The sequence below is a fragment of the Octopus bimaculoides genome, chromosome 1, assembly GCF_001194135.2.
Source record: "Octopus bimaculoides isolate UCB-OBI-ISO-001 chromosome 1, ASM119413v2, whole genome shotgun sequence".
Classification (NCBI taxonomy): Eukaryota; Metazoa; Mollusca; class Cephalopoda; order Octopoda; family Octopodidae; genus Octopus; species Octopus bimaculoides.
In genome coordinates, this window is record NC_068981.1 from 20,692,042 (window position 1) to 20,712,005 (window position 19,964).

At 35.8% G+C, this 19,964-nt stretch overlaps 1 protein-coding gene across 1 annotated transcript in view; it reads right to left on the bottom strand.

The window, feature by feature from the left end:
• Window positions 1-19,964, bottom strand: part of LOC106882326 (probable phospholipid-transporting ATPase IIB) — a 103,678-nt gene that overhangs the window by 10,804 nt on the left and 72,910 nt on the right. Inside the window, exons 4-17 of the mRNA XM_014932972.1 lie at window positions 18,722-18,835; window positions 16,963-17,130; window positions 15,731-15,877; window positions 13,890-13,970; window positions 12,047-12,196; window positions 11,199-11,288; window positions 10,203-10,273; window positions 9,903-10,068; window positions 8,344-8,400; window positions 6,642-6,878; window positions 4,808-4,969; window positions 4,430-4,522; window positions 3,419-3,502; window positions 2,471-2,641 (exon numbers count right to left, since the gene is read on the bottom strand). Coding sequence (XP_014788458.1) covers window positions 2,471-2,641; window positions 3,419-3,502; window positions 4,430-4,522; window positions 4,808-4,969; window positions 6,642-6,878; window positions 8,344-8,400; window positions 9,903-10,068; window positions 10,203-10,273; window positions 11,199-11,288; window positions 12,047-12,196; window positions 13,890-13,970; window positions 15,731-15,877; window positions 16,963-17,130; window positions 18,722-18,835 — 1,791 coding nt within the window. The remainder of the gene's footprint in view (window positions 1-2,470; window positions 2,642-3,418; window positions 3,503-4,429; window positions 4,523-4,807; window positions 4,970-6,641; window positions 6,879-8,343; window positions 8,401-9,902; window positions 10,069-10,202; window positions 10,274-11,198; window positions 11,289-12,046; window positions 12,197-13,889; window positions 13,971-15,730; window positions 15,878-16,962; window positions 17,131-18,721; window positions 18,836-19,964) is intronic.

Consider the following 19,964-nt stretch of genomic DNA (forward strand, 5'->3'; position numbering starts at 1 on the left):
GGCACATAAAAGAAACCATTTCGAGCGTGGCCGTGTTCGTGCGGGTGACACGTAAAAGCACCCACTACACTCTCTGAGTGGTTGGCGTTAGGAAGGGCATCCAGCTGTAGAAACTCTGCCAAATCAGACTGGAGCCTGGTGTTGCCATCCGGTTTCACCAGTCCTCAGTCAAATCGTCCAACCCATGCTAGCATGGAAAGCGGACGTTAAACGATGATGATGATGATGATGATGATAAGCAGCGATAAGAAATATATCTAGAATGAAGAGTGTAATTTTTAAATATTGTGCCAGTGGAGGCACCTGTGACAGTGGAATGTTAAAAGCACCATTCAAGCATGATCATTGCCTGGGCTGCCTGACTGGCTCCCGTGCAGGTGGCACGTAAGAAGCACCATTTGAGAGTGGTTGATGTCAGTCCCGCCTGACTGGCCCTCATGCCAGTGGCACGTAAAAGCACCCACTACACTCGGAATGGTTGGCGTTAAGGGCATCCAGCTATAAAAACTGCCAGATCAGATTGGAGCCTGGTGCAAACTTCTGGTTCACCAGCCCTCAGTCAAACCGTTGAACCCATGCCAGCATGGAAAATAGATGTTAAACGATGATGTTGATGATGAGATTCATGGGAAAACATTGGTTTGTGAAAGTTGATAGAGAGTAAAGGGACAGCTCTAGCAGAAAGAAAATTTTAGCAAAACTAATAACAAGAGCTACATGGAATTGCTTTTGATAGTTTCTGGTGTACTCAAGACATCAGCATAGCTTGGTGTTCTTTTAGCCACTACTAGTATTTAAGGAGTGTAACTACACTCTCTGAGTGGTTGGCGTTAGGAAGGGCATCCAGCTGTAGAAACTCTGCCAAATCAGACTGGAGCCTGGTGTTGCCATCCGGTTTCACCAGTCCTCAGTCAAATCGTCCAACCCATGCTAGCATGGAAAGCGGACGTTAAACGATGATGATGATGATGATGAACACCACTAAAGTGAACCGTTACAAAAGTACATATGCACAAGAGGGAGGACACTGAAAATATTTCAAGATAGCAGTTTTAATATTAGAGTTAAGATGCCTAAATATATACAGCCAAGTTGTCTGACCACAATATAGAACCACCACAATTACTACAACTTCTATAACTATATTTTAAAGAGAAATGAATGAGGGGTGTTTAGTAAAAGACAACTTTAGCAACTACTTTAACAGAGCTCTCATGTTCTATTGTTTGGTGGATAAAGATAGACGGATACAGGCATGGCTGTGGTTGAGAAGTTTGCTTCTCAACCACATGGTTTCAGGTTCAGTACCACAGCATGACACCTTGGGCAAGTGTCTTCTACAACAACCCTGAAGCGGATCAAAGCTTTGAGTGGATCTGATAGATGGAAACTGAAAAAAACTCAATGTATATGTATGTGTGTGTGTGTGAGAATGTGTGCCTGTTTGTATCTCCTTGTTGTAACATCATGTGATAGTCATAGTTGAGTGTCATTTGTCATACGAGTAATGTCATTAATTTCCAATATTCTTCAAAAACATATCTGGCCATGGGGAAATATTAACTTGCTTGGAAACAGGTGAGAGTTGACAACAGGAAGGACATCCAACTGTAGAAAGTCTACCTCAATAAACGCTGTCTGATCCATGCAAATATGGAATAGTGGCTGTTAAAACAATGCTGATAGACGTGGACAGAGGACACAAGTGAACTTTTCATATTATGTATCGGGAGAACAAAGTGATAGCAATATTTTTTGATGGGGTTAAGACAGAGATGAGAATTCAGAATGTAGATGTGGTAGGGGAAGAACTGAACTGAAACTGCCATTTGATGATTCAACCTCACAGATGAAACAGCATAAGATCTCAACAGATAGAAAAGAATGCAAATTTACAGACAGCTTCAAACAAACAGGCAAGTATGTCATCTTTTCCTTGCTAGTATGTGTTGGATAGTTTGACAGGATCTAGTGAGTTGGAAGGCTGCATCAAACTCCAGTGTCAGCTTTGGCATTGTTTCTGTGGTTTGATGCCCTTCCTAATGCCAAACACTTTACAGTGTGTGCTATGTGCTTTTATTCATGCCACCAGCACTAGTGAAGTTGCCAGGTAATTTTTAAGACAAGAACTGGTAAAAGTCTCCTCAACTAAGTGGTGGAGGGATATTGAGAGGAAGGGATAGCTGTATGTCAGGTGTTGAGAGGTGTTAAAGCATGGCTGAGGGACAATCCTGAGTGTCTTGCTATAGAGGAGATACATTATACAGGGGAGGGCAGGAGTAGATGGAGAGAAGATAGAGATGGTGGTGTCTAGAGCATCTGAAGATACAAGATGGTTAGAAATGGGGTCCAGATGAATACAGTGAGTGATGAATGAAGGTGGAAGTGCATTTAATGAAAAAATACCTGTATGGAAAGGGGATATGATAAGAGATGTATATGCATATAAAAAAGCAAACAAAAATCTTACTTTGATGCCAGCATTTCTTAATAACTCCAGTGTAGGTCTTACACCATCTTGAAGTTTATCTTCAACTCCTGTAAGACACAAAAGTTCCATATCTCGCTCTAAGCCTTCAATAACAGCTTGCATCTTCACATTTCGATCATGAACACACATTTTAGCTTGGTGATAACGTGTCTGGAAAATAAGAACACAAAATATTCATCAATATTTCTATCCCAACAGTCAAGAAGAATCTACAAAGTCTATGGGTAATATCCTTTTTTTTTTCTTGTACTAAATGATAAGACAAACAAAAATTTTCTGATATTGTTGCTATTGTAGTTAACTTTCAGCTCTTTGTAGGATCTCACAATAAAGAACATCTCAGACGAACATCTTCAGATGTAGTCGAAAGACAACCCCACTCATCTGTTATTCACACAACCCTTAAGAGCAATGCTTTAATCAGCAATATATACATAAGGATCACACTGCTCCAAGTGAACTAATGTATAATCTACAGACTATTTATCTCCCCTGAATTATATAACCCACCCCCAACCCCAGCTCTGATTGCACAGGTTTCCAGCATGTAAGTAGTGTGATGAAACTGACACGGTTTGTTAAAGAATATAGACACTTCTTTATTCTTGTAACAATGTTATTCACAATGTTATAATTTACAACAACTCTTAAGTTATTCACCATAACAACTATCAATAACAATGTGACAATCAACAACACAGAATTGACAAGCTCCACAAGATCACTGTCAGATTAACAGGCTTTTTTTTTTACTATATTCGATGGCATACATGCAAACTTAGGCTTATAGTGCATACGTTAATGCACTACTGAAATTGTGGGGTGTTTAATATGCCTAAGCATCTTTTATGCCATCGAATGCAGTGTTTTCATAGAAAGAATAACAAAAGAGAAATATTTTCCAAAGTTTGAAAAAGGTATACTAACTTCAAAATCACAGTATTGCTCCTCTGACAGGTTCTTCTTGGCTACAACTAAAGTACGCAAACCTTCTCGGGCCATATTTCCACACTGAAATAAAAGATAATCCATTACTATAGGTATTAATAAGAACTTAACATTGTAGATAGCTCCTACAGACAATGTATTTATTTCAATTATGAAATGAAGCTACAACAGTGAAAGTTTTATTTCTTTCCAGATTTTGAACTTAAGATGGAATAATATTGGATTTTAACATTGGCCAAAATTATTTGGAGGGAGAGATAGTCAACTCAACTCTGATATATTACTGGTATATATTTTATCAACTGCAGAAGGATGAAAGGCAAAGTCAACTCAACAGGATTTGAACTCAGAACATACAGGGTCAGTGTTAAATACTGTAAAACACTGAATTCCATCACCCTGTCATTTCTGCTATTCACAAGCTGGAACACTAATAAAGGTCTCCTCTAGAGTGGCCCGTCATAAGCACCAGTCCTTGTTGCAGTGTGGAAGCTTGTGTGCTTCTATAACCCTGAGAGCTATGCCAGCAGAGCACAAACTCTTGGTAGGGCTTCCATGTTGCACCAGTAAAAGGATAAAAGCCAGACAAATATGACCACCTTTTCTCAAAGGTAAGAATGGGTTTGCATAGGGCCAACATCTCTACTTTAAAAAAAACAAATCACAGTAGCATCAATGACAATTCAAAACCAACAAGGCCTGGGAGAGGAAGGCCTTTCCCTCAGGGAAACACAATGCCCTAAAAATAGTTAGAGGTGAGATATGGATGCAGAGCTGAAAAAGGAGAGATCCAACTGGAGAAAAGCAGAAAAGACAGCTCAAAATGAAGAGCAGAGGAAAAAAGTCATTGACAGCTTATGCTCCACAGGGAGCAAAGGGCTTAATTGAGTTTAAACCAACAGGAGTAGAGTAGAAAGAAGGATATCTAAAATAATGATTTCTTTAAGGACATTCAAATTAATTGAAATATTCAGATCAAATATTACAAACCTCTTCTTCAAGCCAATCGTTATACTGAACAATAGTTGTCATGACAACATCAGCTCCTTTCAAATAAAAGGTGATATCTCCAGTTTGTTCTTCCTGTGAAAGATAATACTTTCTTTATTAATAGCTTCACTGATCAATATTAACAGGGGATTTTTTTTTTTTTACAAGTGCTGAAAATATTACATGACATTTTGTGAAAGATATTTTATACAGAATATGATTGGAAACTAAATAAATGAATATTTTTTAAAACTCTAAAAACAGATTTTTCAGTAGTTACATAATTTTGGGTTGCAAATTGGAGCAAGTAATGATTGAAAAATACATTGTTAAAGAAGCTCAATAGAATTATTTATACGTCAAAGGTAAAATACTAACTTTTACAATAATTCCCATTCGTTTAGACTCTGAGGTGAATGGAAACAACTGTAGAACTGAATAATTAATTAGTGTTCCCATAGGGTTTTTCAACTGAATTAAGTTTAGGTCCCGCTTTACCAACGTTAGACCAACTTCTTCAGTCCATTTCACCAGCGCCACCTAGCAGAAAATACAGAAAAGAATTTTAAAACAAAACAATACATTTCGAAATATTAGATTTCATTTAAAAATTAGAAAAAACAATTTAGCCTAAAGGCATAACTGTGTGGTAAGAAACTTGCTTCCCAAAGGACGGAAAGCTGGCAGAAATGTTAGCACGCCGGGCGAAATGCTTAGAGGTATTTCGTCTGCCGCTACGTTCAGAGTTCAAATTCCGCCAAGGTCGACTTTGCTTTTTATCCTTTCGGGGTCAATTAAATAAGTACCAGTTACACACTGGGGTCAATATAATCGACTTAATACCTTTGTCTGTCCTTGCTTGTCCCCTCTGTGTGTAGCCGCTTGTGGGCAGTAAAAAAATAAAGAAATAAGAAACTTGCTTCCATGAAGTCCTGGGTAAGTGTCATCCACTATAGTCTCAAACCAACCCTAACCTTTATGAGTAGATTTGATAAAAGGAAACTGAGTGGAAGTCTGTCACTCTAAAATACCACCCTCAGCATCACCCCCAATTGAGAACATTAACAACCTTGGAATCAAAGAAGCAAGAACTGCAGGACTGCATGAGAACCCTCATAAATGACCAGAGAACTGCAGAGAAAGCCTGGGCTATTAAAAACATCAAGAATAATCCTAAGGTGTTTTGCTCTTTTGCAAAAAAAGACATAGGGCCACAGTTTCCTTTATTGGCCCACTGGTTGATGGAAACAGCATCCTTCACAGTGATGCCAAAGACATGGCTGAGATCCTGCAAAGTCAATACTGCTCAGTCTTCAGTGACCCTGAATCAGTTGACTCAAGCAGTTTTGCTTCTTTGAATCCTCAACATGACCTTTCCGACACAACCTCTGATGCCACTGACATCCTAGCAGCAAAAAAATAAATGAAATCTGATTCAGCAGTGGGTCCAGACAGGTTCCCTGCTAGAGTGCTGAAGGAATGCAGACAGCAGCTTGCAGCTCCTCTTGCAAATCTCTGGAGGAAATCATTGGATGCCGGTTTTATCCCTCAAAACTTTCTCTCCAATCAGTCATTCCTCTCTTTGAAAAGGAGAATAAATCACTCCCTGTAAACTACCAACCAATCTCACACACCTCACATATCATCAAAGTATTTGAGAGAGTTTTGAGATCAAGAATAACAGCCTTCCTAGAAAATCATCTCCTAAATTGCAACCAGACAATGCCCAAATGACCCTACTATACTGTGTAGTTGACAAAATCAAAAAACAATGTGCAAAATAATATAAAATGGTGACAATTTACCCATCGCACCCTTTGTGTGTGTGTGTGTGTGTGTGTGTGTGTGTGTGTGTGTGTGTGTTCTTGCATTTGTCCCCAACTACTGCTTGACAACCAGTGTTTTGTTTGTCTCCATAACTTAGTGGTTTGTCAAAAAGAGACCAAAAAAATAAGTACTGGGGTCAATTTGCAGGTGACTGTGCATAGAAATAAACAGGATACACTCTTTTAAATGTGCATTGACCCACCCACAGATTAAACAGCTCAGAGAAATTTAGAAAACAGGTGTGTTGATTTCTACTTTCTACTAAAACTACTTCCTAAAACTTTCAAATTTATATGGAAACAATTATCTATATTCTGGAAGAAATACACAAGAGGAGAAAGAAATATAAAATGTGATGGTGATAAATATTTCAAATTTGCAATACCTCATCAGGACTCGATGCTTGGTAAACAACTTTCTGATGTGACATTTGGTTGACATCTCCATTAGTATTGCTGTCAGTATCATTGACATTTTCAAAGACTGGTGTTACATTATGGCAGAGTGCAATTGCTCTTACAGCTTCAAATGCTCGAGTAATAACTGTACGCCGTATAGGTCCAGTATGGCGCTGAGACATTGAAGACATCTGAGAGAATCCAGTTTTCACATGTAAACTAACCTGTGGAAGGAAAAATGAGGAATTATTACAAAACAAGCTAAATTAAAGTTAACATAGTTAATGCAGTGAACTAACAAACTACAAATAATTATATGGTGAAGAAAAAACAATATTAGCCAATGACTAATATTATTATTATTTCAGTTACTTACAGAAGATAACTTTGAACATGATTTGGTTTTATTAAACACCCTCAAAGAACAGACTTCACTGTACTTCCCAAAGTAATGATGAGTAAATGCATGAGTGTACACATGTAGGTTTGAACATTAAGTATTTTGAAGAATAAATTACTGAGAGAAATCATAACTAAACACAGTTAAGCTAATCCATGTCTACATACATTACATTAATAAAGCTAGACTAATCCATGTCTACATACATTACATTAATAAAGCTAGACTAATCCATGTCTACATACATTACATTAATAAAGCTAGACTAATCCATGTCTACATACAGTAATACAGCTAACATAATCCCTTCTACATAAATGACAATAATAGTTAATCCAGTAAGTCCAACTTTAAATATTAGACAATTTTCTGTCTTTCTTCAGCTTGCCTGAAGCCTCAACCTCCTATGGAATTGTACAGGTGCTGCCATGACATACTTTTCACCAGTGTTCACCATTTGTTACAGCTGTATGTGGTAAAATCTAAATCAGTCAGCATCATCAAACTGACCTTCCTAGACTTCCTTGGTGTAATGGTAAAGCCTATCTCCTCATAGTTTTTTACTGCTTGCCAGAAGGACATAATCCAGAACCATACCAAGGATAAAGTATACCAACATGTCCACCTTATAGGACTCCAACTCACAACTCAACTATTCAGAAAAAGCATATAGTTTTGCTCACTTAAATCAATGGTCCTATTTTTGATGACTGGCTAATAATAAGGGCATCTAGATATTGGAACATTTACTCCAACAACATATATCTGTTCAAATTTACACAACATGAAGGTAAAAGGAATATAAATAAATCCTACATGGCTATAAACAACTTAATCAAGCCATTGTGTTAAGAGTGATATGTTAGTAAAGAAATGGTAGGAATAGCTGAATGCAACCTCGCTAAGAGAATAATTATTCAACTAAACATTTAGATTACAAGTGATAAATCAACTATTATAAAAAAATATTTTCACAAAATGAAAATTGCTTCTACTCCGATATCTTCTTGTAAAATATTCTGACATTGTTTGAAACTACTAAACAATTTTTTTTACACTGTTAATTCAGTACTTCATCATTAAATCAATACCTCTATCTACTCAGCTGAAAGTTCAGTGAATTGTTCAACATAAAATACAGCACCACTGCTATGAAAAACTCACAACCCTTCGGCCAAGAACAACTTTATATGAGCTTAGCTTATTTTTATTTCCCTTTATAAAAATATTCAAATAAATGCCTTAATTATAGTGACAAATGTCTGGACTTTCACTGAAAATGTTCTCACCTCATCCATCGTATCAGAAGCAAAAGATACTGTGCCAAGATGAAGCCTTTTGAAAACCTGACAAAATAGAGAAAACTTTAGTCAATATGTTATACTAACAAGTACTCGATTTATATAATCAGCATGCAACTTCATTTCTGTTTTGATGTTTTGAACCACTCATTTCAGCCTTATGAAATGGACTGTAACAATTGGTGTTATAATGTTCTGGCTGTTTTTGTTCAAGCACTCAACATTTTGTCATTTAGATTTTATTTAGTTCTAGGACTGAAGAGTAAATATTTGTTTAAATTTACTTTTTAATAATGTTTCAGCAGAATTGTTTGATTGTTGTTGCTTGACAGAGCAGGCCTATGATCCAAAATGTCCCATCAACATCATCATCATCATCATCATTTAACATCCGTTGTCCATGTTGGCATGGGTTGGATGGTCTGACTGGGCTGGCATGACGGAAGGCTGCACCAGACTCCAGTCTGATTTGGCATGGTCTTCTACGGCTAGATGCACAGCCTAACACCAATCACTCCGAGAGTGTAATAGGTGCTTTTACATGCCAATGGGGTGCATTTACATGCCACCAACATGGGTGCCAATTTGCATGACATGGTATCTGCCATAACTGCGATCTTGCTCGGCTTGGGTCTTCTCAAGCACAAATATCACATACTTTCTTCTTTTCAACAGAAAAGGGTAGAGTGATTCTTGATCACATAGAGGCACTCATTTGCTCACCAGCTGAGGGGGTCTTTGTCTTGCAAATTATTTGGCAACTCTGCTGGTGTGCACCCAGTACACTCTATAAAGTGGTTGATGTTAGGAAGGGCATCAAACAGTAGAAACCATGCCTGAGCAGACAATGGGACCTGGTGCAGCTCTCTGGCTTGCCAGCTCCTGTCAAACCATCCAACCCATGCCAGCATGGAAGACAAGCATTAACTGATGAGGATTTATGCATATGTGCACAAATATTGTGCTTAAATACACATATTACTACTCAAAGTTAATTTACACATCTCAAAAAACAAACAAAATCTAAAATTCCTATGTTAAAATTATAGATTGTAAGAAAGTTGGACATCAAATCCTAAAAACTGATCTAAACAAATTGGTCAAAAGTTTACATTTTCAGTATAAAATGGGTTTTTCAATCAAATCTTGGTTGTATTATCGATAGCAGAACCAAAATGAAAGCATCTGCAACTTACAAGCATAAACTGAAAACAATCTCAAATTTACTATTTACGCATAAGTGTTAATTTAATCACCATAGTTGGTATGGTATATCACTTGCAATACTGAGATATCAACAAAAGACAAGTAGATTCATTTGCTACTGGATCCCTTGTTTTAAATCACATTTTTTGTTTATTTTGGATATCTACATAAAATTAGAGATTTTCTTTTTAGAAAAGTATTCACTATTTTCTTTATTTTATCTCAGAACATTTGTTCATTTATTTTAAGTCCATAACCATGGTAACTATCCATTAACTAATAACATTTTTAGATATCTTCTTGACTTATCTATTAATAAAGTATTATAGAAAAAATATTACCATTTCGTTCTGTGTTAGAGTTCCAGTTTTATCAGACATCAAGTAACTAATTCGTCCCAATTCCTCTGCAATTGTTGTACTGCGAGCAATTGTTCCTTCAATATTTTTATCTTTTTGAATCATCCAAGAATAGACAGCCTTTCCCATGTCCAGGTTCACACGTAAACTAGAAAACCAAACATTAAACAAATGGTCTTTATTAATTAACTACATTATATGAGTTCAGTCTAAATTGGAAATATATCAACAGCTAATTAACAAGCATTTAATATTGTTTGAAGAAGTGAAAGAAGAACTTACCTAATAGGAATTATATAAGAAAATAACAAAATATATCTGAAGAGGTATATATACCAAGGTCCACCAAATCCCTGAAAAATATTTTAAATAAACAACTTGTTTAAAAATAAAATATAACATTAAGTTATAATCATTGTATTTTGGTTATTTCAGTATCAAATGTGCAGGACTCAAATAAACTCTCCCATTTGGTGGTGAGAGTTGCTATATAGCCCTCACATTTATTTAATTAACTAATTGAACATCTAGGTGGTGGTGTTTGGCATTCCAGCCACAATCATGCTGTCTTTTAATCAGTTATCGTGTAACACAATATCCAATATGTCCTTCATATTTTCGGGCAGTAAAGTATTGGAAAATTTGTCTGCTATTTCTTGCAGGTTAAGTGATTATAGAAGTTCTCTGAGTACAACATTGAAGTATGAATCAGAGCCAGATTCCTGAATATTCCTGGACTTTGCCTGGTTGAAGATCACATGATACACTCAGGTGAGAATATAAAAGGGATCAGATTTAGGTTTCTGATATTTTTTCAGTCTAACAGCATAGCGCAATAGTTAAAGTGACCACCACACTCCAATTAATATGTTCCACTATAATGGCCATAGAAATATTTTAATTTCAATTTTACAATATTTTAAATTAAATGTCAAAGTAAAGAGATTTTCTTTCAATAATAGTAAATATAGAATCCTAATGAAAGAAAAGTCAGACAATATCAATATAGAACAAAAGATAAATCCAAATAAGATTCAGAAAAGGTACAATGGAAGAATATTATGTTGAAAAGGAGGAATTATTTGATTCAATAATTAAAAATAACTTCAGTAATGTTTGTACTTCCAAAGTTATATAAATGACAAATGTTTTCAAAATTATCCCAGCTTGGACAATGGGACATAGAATGGATAAAAACAGAAGTACAAAGGAAATAGAGAAGAAAATATAAATAAATATGGGTTAATACTTTGTAAGAGAAATGAATTATGAATTTACCTTTAGTATAATCATAACAATTGCTAAGATGACAACAGCCAGAAATAATACTTTGGTGATATTGTTGATCTCAACATCAAGCAATCCTACCTGAAAAAGCAAAATATAAACAAAATATTAATAATAATAATTAAAGTGAAAGTTATCACAATCAACTGAATAGCTTCCATTTCTTACCCTAAACTTAAAAGCATATTCAGTTTTTATTATGTCATAGAATCTTTTGGTAGGATTTGGTTTCAGAACTAGAAGCTAAAGATACTTCCCATTTATAATTCACCATCATCAACACCATTTTACATCCACTTTCTACGTTGACACGAGTTTGACAAGTTATGATGAACTATTAGTTCTTATTCAGAGCTACTGCCCTCATAGCTGTGTCAAAGGACAGCATCAAACTCATACACTTCATTTTTGGTTCCTATGGCTAACACCAACCACTTTAGAGTACACTAGGTTCACTGAATCATGGCACTAGCTCAAGAGAGGTGGTCATATCGTTGACAAGATTAAATGATCCTCTCAACCCCACATCTCCATTAGTCTACCAAATACTTTACAGAGTGTTCTGGATGGATGTTATAGTGGCACAAACATTAATGGGGTTGCCTAATATCCCATATGTAGTTCTACATAATTAAGAGTTGTCAATTATGTAATAAAATATCTTGATTCCACATTAAAAGTGTCTATCAGGTACATGAAATATCTTAAAGCATCTGCACTGATTGGATAAAAACAGACATTTCTCAGCATACCAAGCTATAATATGAGCATTTATCAAACCATTTTTTAAGTAGTAACGTGCACATCTAAATCTCACAAAATGAATGAAATTTACTTACTTTGCTCTTTGGCTGTGATGTATTCATCACACTGCGTGTATCCATACCAGTATAAATGACTAATCCTAAAGCAGTACCAGAAGCAATCACTGTGTTTGCCCATAATACATTTTCAATACTCAAAGAAGCTTCAGCGCTATTTTCACCTGTCTGAAGAAACCAAACAAAACCAAAGTTAGTAAGAAATAGAATCAAAGGTAGGGCATATCTTTCAGTCTTTGTAAAACATTCAATTTTAAAGAACTTAAATTTCTATAAAACGTTTTATTACTGGTAATTATGTAAATATACACCAACAATAACAACAATACACTGCAATACAAAATATTGATAATCTTGCTCCTACTGCTAAATGTAATTAAACAAAACAAGATTTGCCCAAAATATTCACACAATGATTCCAAAAGGATTGAAACCCCTTATCACAAAACTATTCAAGTTTCTATTTGGACAATCAAAGAGTATTTTAGTTACAGGCATTACAGAGGAATGAATGTTTAGATTAACTATAAATATACCAATTTTTTTAATGAAAATTAACCATGATACCAGGCATTAACGCACAGTTAAAAAACTCAATATGCGGCCTGGAGTTTTAGGTTGAGTACCACTGTGCAGCACTTTGGATAAGCGTCTTTAACTGAAGTCTCACCTCAATCAATGTTGTGAGAGTGAAATTTTTCAGATGAGAATTATGCAGAAGCCTATCGTATGTATGTGCAAGCAGCAACAGTATCCAGTTTCATGCTCGTATGAGTTTGAGGGATTGCCAAGGTTAGGGATCACACCTCACACATCCATAGCATTTTTAGCAAGGTTTCTGCAACTGGATGCCCTTGTTAACACCAGCATTTTACAAATGTACTCAGCACGTTTTTATTATAGCAATACACTCAGCAAAAGTAAAGAGACTTCTTGACCTACATTGTCTCCATTTGTTTGTCAACCATTTTATAGGATGTTCTAGGTGCATTTTATCATGGCACCAGCACTAGTGTCATGTAAAACTACAGAGTGCTCACTACTCTATGTTATCTCCATTTATTCAAGCCATCATGATCAAGAAGGTGAATAAAAGAGAGAGTATGATAGAAGCAACAGAGTAACTGGGGCAAGGGGTGGTAGAGGAGGGAGTAATGGGAGAGACACATGGGTGGCAGTTACACGTTGGTTGGTAATAAAGAGAAAACAAGAGATGGATGGAAATAGAAATGGGTGGTGGTAAGAGAAAGAAAGAAGTTAATAATGATTGGCCTGGGAAGTTTTGATGCCCAGCAGTGCAGAAGAGTGATGATGGCATGTATCTCATAGAAATAGATCCAATGCAATTCTTTGTTATATAAGCATCATGACAGGAAATGGGTAGAGTGGTAAGGGTGATGGCAGGAGGTAGATTGAATATGGACAGATCTAATGCCATCTTCATTCTACAGGCAGTATGGAACAGTGAGAGGATAGATGAGAGGATGAGTGTTAGATGAAATGGAATTGAGGATGGGAGAGAAGAATGGATGAATAGATATACAGATATATATATGCATTTATCTAGATAGGTAAATATAAATATATATGTATTTATATGTGTACATATATCAACATCAGACAATAGAAGTGGTGCATTGAACAAAATATTGCATTTCATTCTATGCGAGTTGCTTTTCTGACACCCAGTCAACTGCTTTTCATCTCTTATGAGATCAATAAAAAAAAAAGATGCCAGACAAATTACTGGGGTTGATATAACAAACTAAAAAGAAACCCCTGACAGCGGTACCCCAGTAAGTCCACATTCTAATGACTGAAACCAATAAAGGGATAAAATAAATCGTATTAATTTACTGACCATAGTAAATGTTCCAACGAAACTATGAATATCTTTGCTTGGCTTCTCAGCATAAACATGTGCTGTAATATCTAGTAGACTCTGCAATTAGATAAAACAAACAGAAAATTAGTTTTCGTCTTAATAAATATCCTTAGCCAATGACTGAAAACAGAAGCAACATAGAAGTATGTTCGTATCAAAAATACTGTCAAACAAAGATAGAAAACCACTAAAAACATTCCATTTTTGCCTCTGCAGGAATCAACATACACCAAGGTTAGTCAATTTAGATAATATATTCTTTGGTTATAGGTTTTATTCCTAGAATCAGATCATCACCATCATCATTTAACATCCATATTCCAGGTTGGATGGCTTGAAATCCAATGAGCCCAAGGACTGCATCAGGCTGCAATGTCTGTTTTGGCATGGTTTCTACAGTTTGATGACTTTCTTAACACCAACCACTTTTCAATGTATACTAGGTGGTTTTCTCATGTCATCAGCACTAGTGAGGTTGCTATGTAGCTGGTGAGACTACAAACCTTAAGATAGGTGAATGCTATCAAGAAATTCAGCTCAGGCTTAAAGAGTTCACTTGGTTGGCATAAACGATGACGATGTCGATGATGGCTGAAGCACTAACCAATCAGTTACCATATAATAGGTTTCCTGGATCAAGCTGGACTGGTGGCTACACAGCAGCAACACAAGTAATAAAAATTATATGGATCAGAGCTAAGAAGTGACTGGGTTGCCTATAATTTTACTAAGATGAAAAAAGTTCATTCAATAAGTTCAAACCTTGAGCTCTTACACTGATTTTATCTTCTCTAAAGTGATATTTTATAAGGAAAAAAATAAAATAAAACTAATTCCTTAAAATAGTTTAGCAATTTGTTATTGTTTATTTCTGGGTCAATCCTGGCTGAGCAGACTTATTAGCAGAAGTCATCATCATCGTCGTTTAACGTCCGCTTTCCATGCTAGCATGGGTTGGATGATTTGACTGAGGACTGGTGAACCAGATGGCTACACCAGACTCCAATCTGATTTGGCAGAGTTTCTACAGCTGGATGCCCTTCCTAACGCCAACCACTCCGAGAGTGTAGTGGGTGCTTTTATGTGCCACCGGCACGAAGGCCAGTCAGGGGGTACTGGCAATGGCCACGCTCGAAATGGTGTCTTTTATGTGCCACCTGCACAGGGGCCAGTCCAGCGGTACTGGCAATGAACTCACTCGAATGTCTTTTCACGTGCCACTGCCACAAGTGCCAGGAAGGTGACGTTGGTAATGGTCACGCCCAAATGGTGCTATTTACATGCCACCAGCACAGAGGCCAGACAGCAGGTGCTCTGGCAACGATCACGCTCAGACAGTGCTCAGAAGTATTACAACTATAACATCCTTTCTTTTTATACATGAGATACATTGTCCTTGCTGTTTTTTTAAGGAAGTAGAATCCTTTATTGGTTTATTTAGTGAAGAGTAGTTTTTATAAATGAATTTCTTTTATACCTGACTTGTACAGTGACAATTTGTCACTTGTCCATTTCCTAGGGAACTCACTCAGTGCAGACAAAGACCAAAAGTCTATTTTTGGTATTTAAACTAGTCACATCAAGCCCAAATATTCTACCTATTTGTGTTCAAACAAGCCAGGTTTAATCTCTCACACCTACCATACAATGTCATTCTAAAAAAAATATCACCAAAATCTTGAAGCTAAGAGATAATGAATGCATTAATAATTCAAAACAATGTGAATAAATAAGCATTATATTTGACAGAATAATATAAGAATTAGAGTACAATGTAGAGTTAAATTTATAAAACCAGACATAAATGTGATTCATACTTCATCTGAGGGAAGATGCTGAGTAGACTGCAAAGCTACACGTAATTTCCAATCTGTTTCACCATCCATTTGGTCTGTTCGAATAAAGCAAGACCCAACTTTTTCTGTTGTCCGAATTAAAACCATATCAGCAGGCACTCGTTGGTTCTGAAAGGAGGAAATGAATATTAGCAAGTAAATTAAGGAATAACAATTTTGATTCTAGGCAATATTGGGAGTTATGAAATTTTCAACAACTGGACTTAATCTAATTTTAATTAAATCTAAATTAGATTTTATTAACTACAAAATTGATTGAATGATATAAAAAGAATAACTATGCATAGGTGCAAGCATGGATGTGTGGTTTTAACCCATCACCTCCCATAATTCTATTAAGCGAAATTTTTTTATGAAACTTTGATTTCTAGCATAAAACAGCCTTAGAAACACACTGGAATGATCAAAATAACATTTTAAATAGAAATAAGCGAGATATTGGGTGAAAAATTAGCAAACCTCACTTGAATATCAGAGAAATATACCTATTAGATATAGCAAAAAGGTTAGATATGTGTAAATATTGACAGATAATTACGAAATCTGTAATTTTTAAGTAATCTCATATGAGATCACTGGTAGGTAATGGTTTCAGGTTCAGTCCCACTGGGCAAATGTCTTCCACAATAGCCTCAAGCTGACCAATTCTTCATGAGTGAATCTGGTAGACAGAAACTGTGTGGAAGCCTGTCATGTATGTGTGTGCGTCTGTGTCTGTCCTCTCAGCTTGACAACCAATGTTGGTTTGCTTACATCCCTGTGACTGAGTGCATTCAGCAAAAGAAGACTAATAGAATAATTACCAGACTTAACCCTTTAGCATTCAGATTAATTTATCAAATATAATGCTTATTTATCCATTATTTTTAAAAATTAATCCCGTATTATCTCATAGCCTTGAAATTTTGATATGATTGTTCATTTTTAGAATGACATTGCAGGGTAGGTGTAAGAGGTTGGATCTGACCAGTTTCAACATAAAACTAGTAGGATATATAGGTCTGATATGGCTGGTTTAAATGCTAAAGAGTTAAGTACTGGGTTCGATTTGGTGGACTAAACCCTTATGGGCAGTGCCCCAGCATGGCCACAGTCCACTGACTGAAACAAGTAAAAGATATTTCTAGTGTTGGAGACAAATGTATTTAGACCGTGTTGTAAGTGTAAATGAGAGAATAAAAGATACTCCTTACCTTTTCAACAGTTATTAAATCTCCAACTTTTATATTGGAACTAGGGAGTAATTTCAACCCATCTCGTGTAAGTTTTCCATACAGTTGTGAGTTGGCTTCTTTATCTCTTCGGTACCGCTGATAATCATCAAAGCCTTCCCTCACCATTGTCACAAATATTACAAAGCACTATAAAAAAAGAAAAACAAGAAAATGTATTAAAATTTTACAAAACATTCCCTTCTGGGTCTGGAACAGTAAAAAAAAAACGAGCAATGAATCTTTTTATATATTAAAATATTTAGGGTAGAGAATTAGCAGAGATGGTATAGCATCAAGCTAAATGCTCATAAAGTACTTATCATCATCATCATCATCTAATATCCATTTTCCATGCTGGCATCGATTGGATGGTTTCACATGGTATGGCGAGCCGCAAAGCCATGTTGAACTCCAGTGTCAGCTTTGGCATAATTTCTATGTGGAGTACCATTTCAAATCCCAACCACTTTACAGTATGTACTGGGTACTTTTTTTGTTCCACTGGCATTAGTGAGGTCCCCAAGTAAGTTACAAAACAAAAATAGAAAGGGAGAAAAGGCAAAAAGCCCCAATGAGTGGGGTATTTGGGAAAGAGAAGTGGCTTTAGGTCAGGTGCTGAAAGGCTACAGTATGAAGGAAGGACAAGCACAAGTGTCTTGCTATAGAGGGAATACATGGCTATCCCACATTATATAAAGGTAGATAGGTGGTAGTAGCCAGGAAGAAGATAAAGGTGGTAGTAGTAGTGATAGGGTGCCAAAGCAAGTTCAAATTCCACAAACATCAACATTGACTCATCTTTACAAAGTTAATACCAGTAATATCAGTACCAGTTCTTTCAATTGCACTCTTCAAAAAGTAGTTTGTACCAAAATAAGAAACCAATATTAAAATCTGTATGACAAGGTGATATCATGACTTATTTTACAAACAGAAATAAACCAGCTGTCTTGAAACTAAAGAGATGCAACATAACAGTAAATATCATTTGGAACAAACTATACAGTTTCATTGAACTTCAAGCCTAACTCAATAGGGGATACCTATATGAGATCAGCCAACCTAATGACAGTAAACACATGATGAATAGATCAAACATTTAAAAACAAATGATGTGTCCAAAAAGTGGCAGAGATTAAAAAGAATGGTTTTATATTGATTTTTTTCTACCCTAACAATAGTACAATGGTTCTTCACATCTTAAATATGAACTTTTGATACAAGTTGTTCTATTTAGATATCATTTCCAACAATCAATCAAGTAGAACATGACAGTGTGCTATCTACTTCACAGATGGTTAGGCTGAAATAAATTATTATCTTACATGGCAAGAGTTACAAGTGGGTTTCAACCAAATAACCACTGTGTAAGTCATTGATGATATCATGACATTTATATAAACAAATAGCTATTTGCTGTTATAACAACCAACTGGATACAACATTTGTAACTATAGTTACTAATTTCCTTCAATGATTTCTTTTCAATATGCTATTAACTCAACAGTAGTAATTTTGCATTGATAATGAACAGAGAACCTTAAGCAATTTAGATTAATTTTAGAGTGGGTGTTAACATAAAACCAGTTTAATTCATGTATGAATCTTAGAATCATGTTGTCAGCTAAGGACTGACATCAACTGTATTGGTTCCTCCTCCTCGGGGGTTTTAAACAATTTTACCAATACTGTGATGTCAGCTTAAAAAGAAAGAATAAAACAGTATAATTATACTCACCAAAGGACCCCAGTATGTGTAGAGGTAACCAATACGGATTTCTGGTAGGAACTGGGAAATTGCCATTATAAGAAAATACAAATTCAAGAAAAAATTGAACTGTTCATATAATACCTGTAAAAAGAGAGTAAAGTTTCAGGAAAAGATTTCATGGGAAAGCAATTTATCATTAAAATATTCCATTGTAGAAATAAGTGAGAAATATTGGTCTAAACTGACTACTCAAAATTTTTTTAGTATGTGGTAGAGTATCAAAATAACAGTTGTTCTACTGTTAACAATACTCATGGAGTGAAGTTCAAATATTGTCAGGTCTTAAAAAAACGTCATAATTTACACAAACAATTTATTAAAGACTATGTCCTTTCACCACTTTTGATTAATAATAACAATAATGAGCTTACTGTATAGTGCTCAGATGCACCCCCGACTCTTCTGAAAAGGTTAAAAGAGTGGACAGCGAGCAGACATAAGTCAAATAAGGGCAGCAATGAAATACAGAAGTATATGCATAGCAAACAGAATAAAACACAAACATAGAGAAAGTCATAGAGAATAAAGGTGCACAGGTACATCAGTCATGTTGGCAAATTTCAGGAAACACAGAATTTTTGAAGGATGCTATGTCCCAACTTAACAGATGTGGATAGTGTATTCCATGTTTTGACAATTCTGAACATGAAAAATGTTTCTGAAAGTGATGGGCACTGTGCTATCATAGATTATAGATGACAAGAAGGAATAGTAATTTACAAGGGTCTCTATGTGATGGCTGCTTTTTAGGAGTACACAGCAGTTTCTGATAAATAGCAGAAATATTTACGTATTCAACAATGTGTTTGCAATGTTTCAACTATATAATCAATACCTTAATTGAAATCCTACAAGATATTTCAAGGTGTCCAAAAATGCCATTATCACCTACTCCTACTTTGGCTCCCTCCACTATTATCTCATATCCATACCACCATCACCCACTTCTACTATAGCTACATACACTGTCATCACATACCACCATCACCTAGTCCTGCTACCAACCAGTACCATCACATTTCCATACCATCACATTTCCAATCTCTGCTATAAAAGAAATGAAATGTTCCTAGTTTGAATGCATTTAATCATAGGTCTAGTCAATCATGGATCTAGTCAATCATGGGTCTAGTCAATCATGGGTCTAGTCAATCATGGGTCTAGTCAATCATGGGTCTAGTCAATCATGGGTCTAGTCAATCATGGGTCT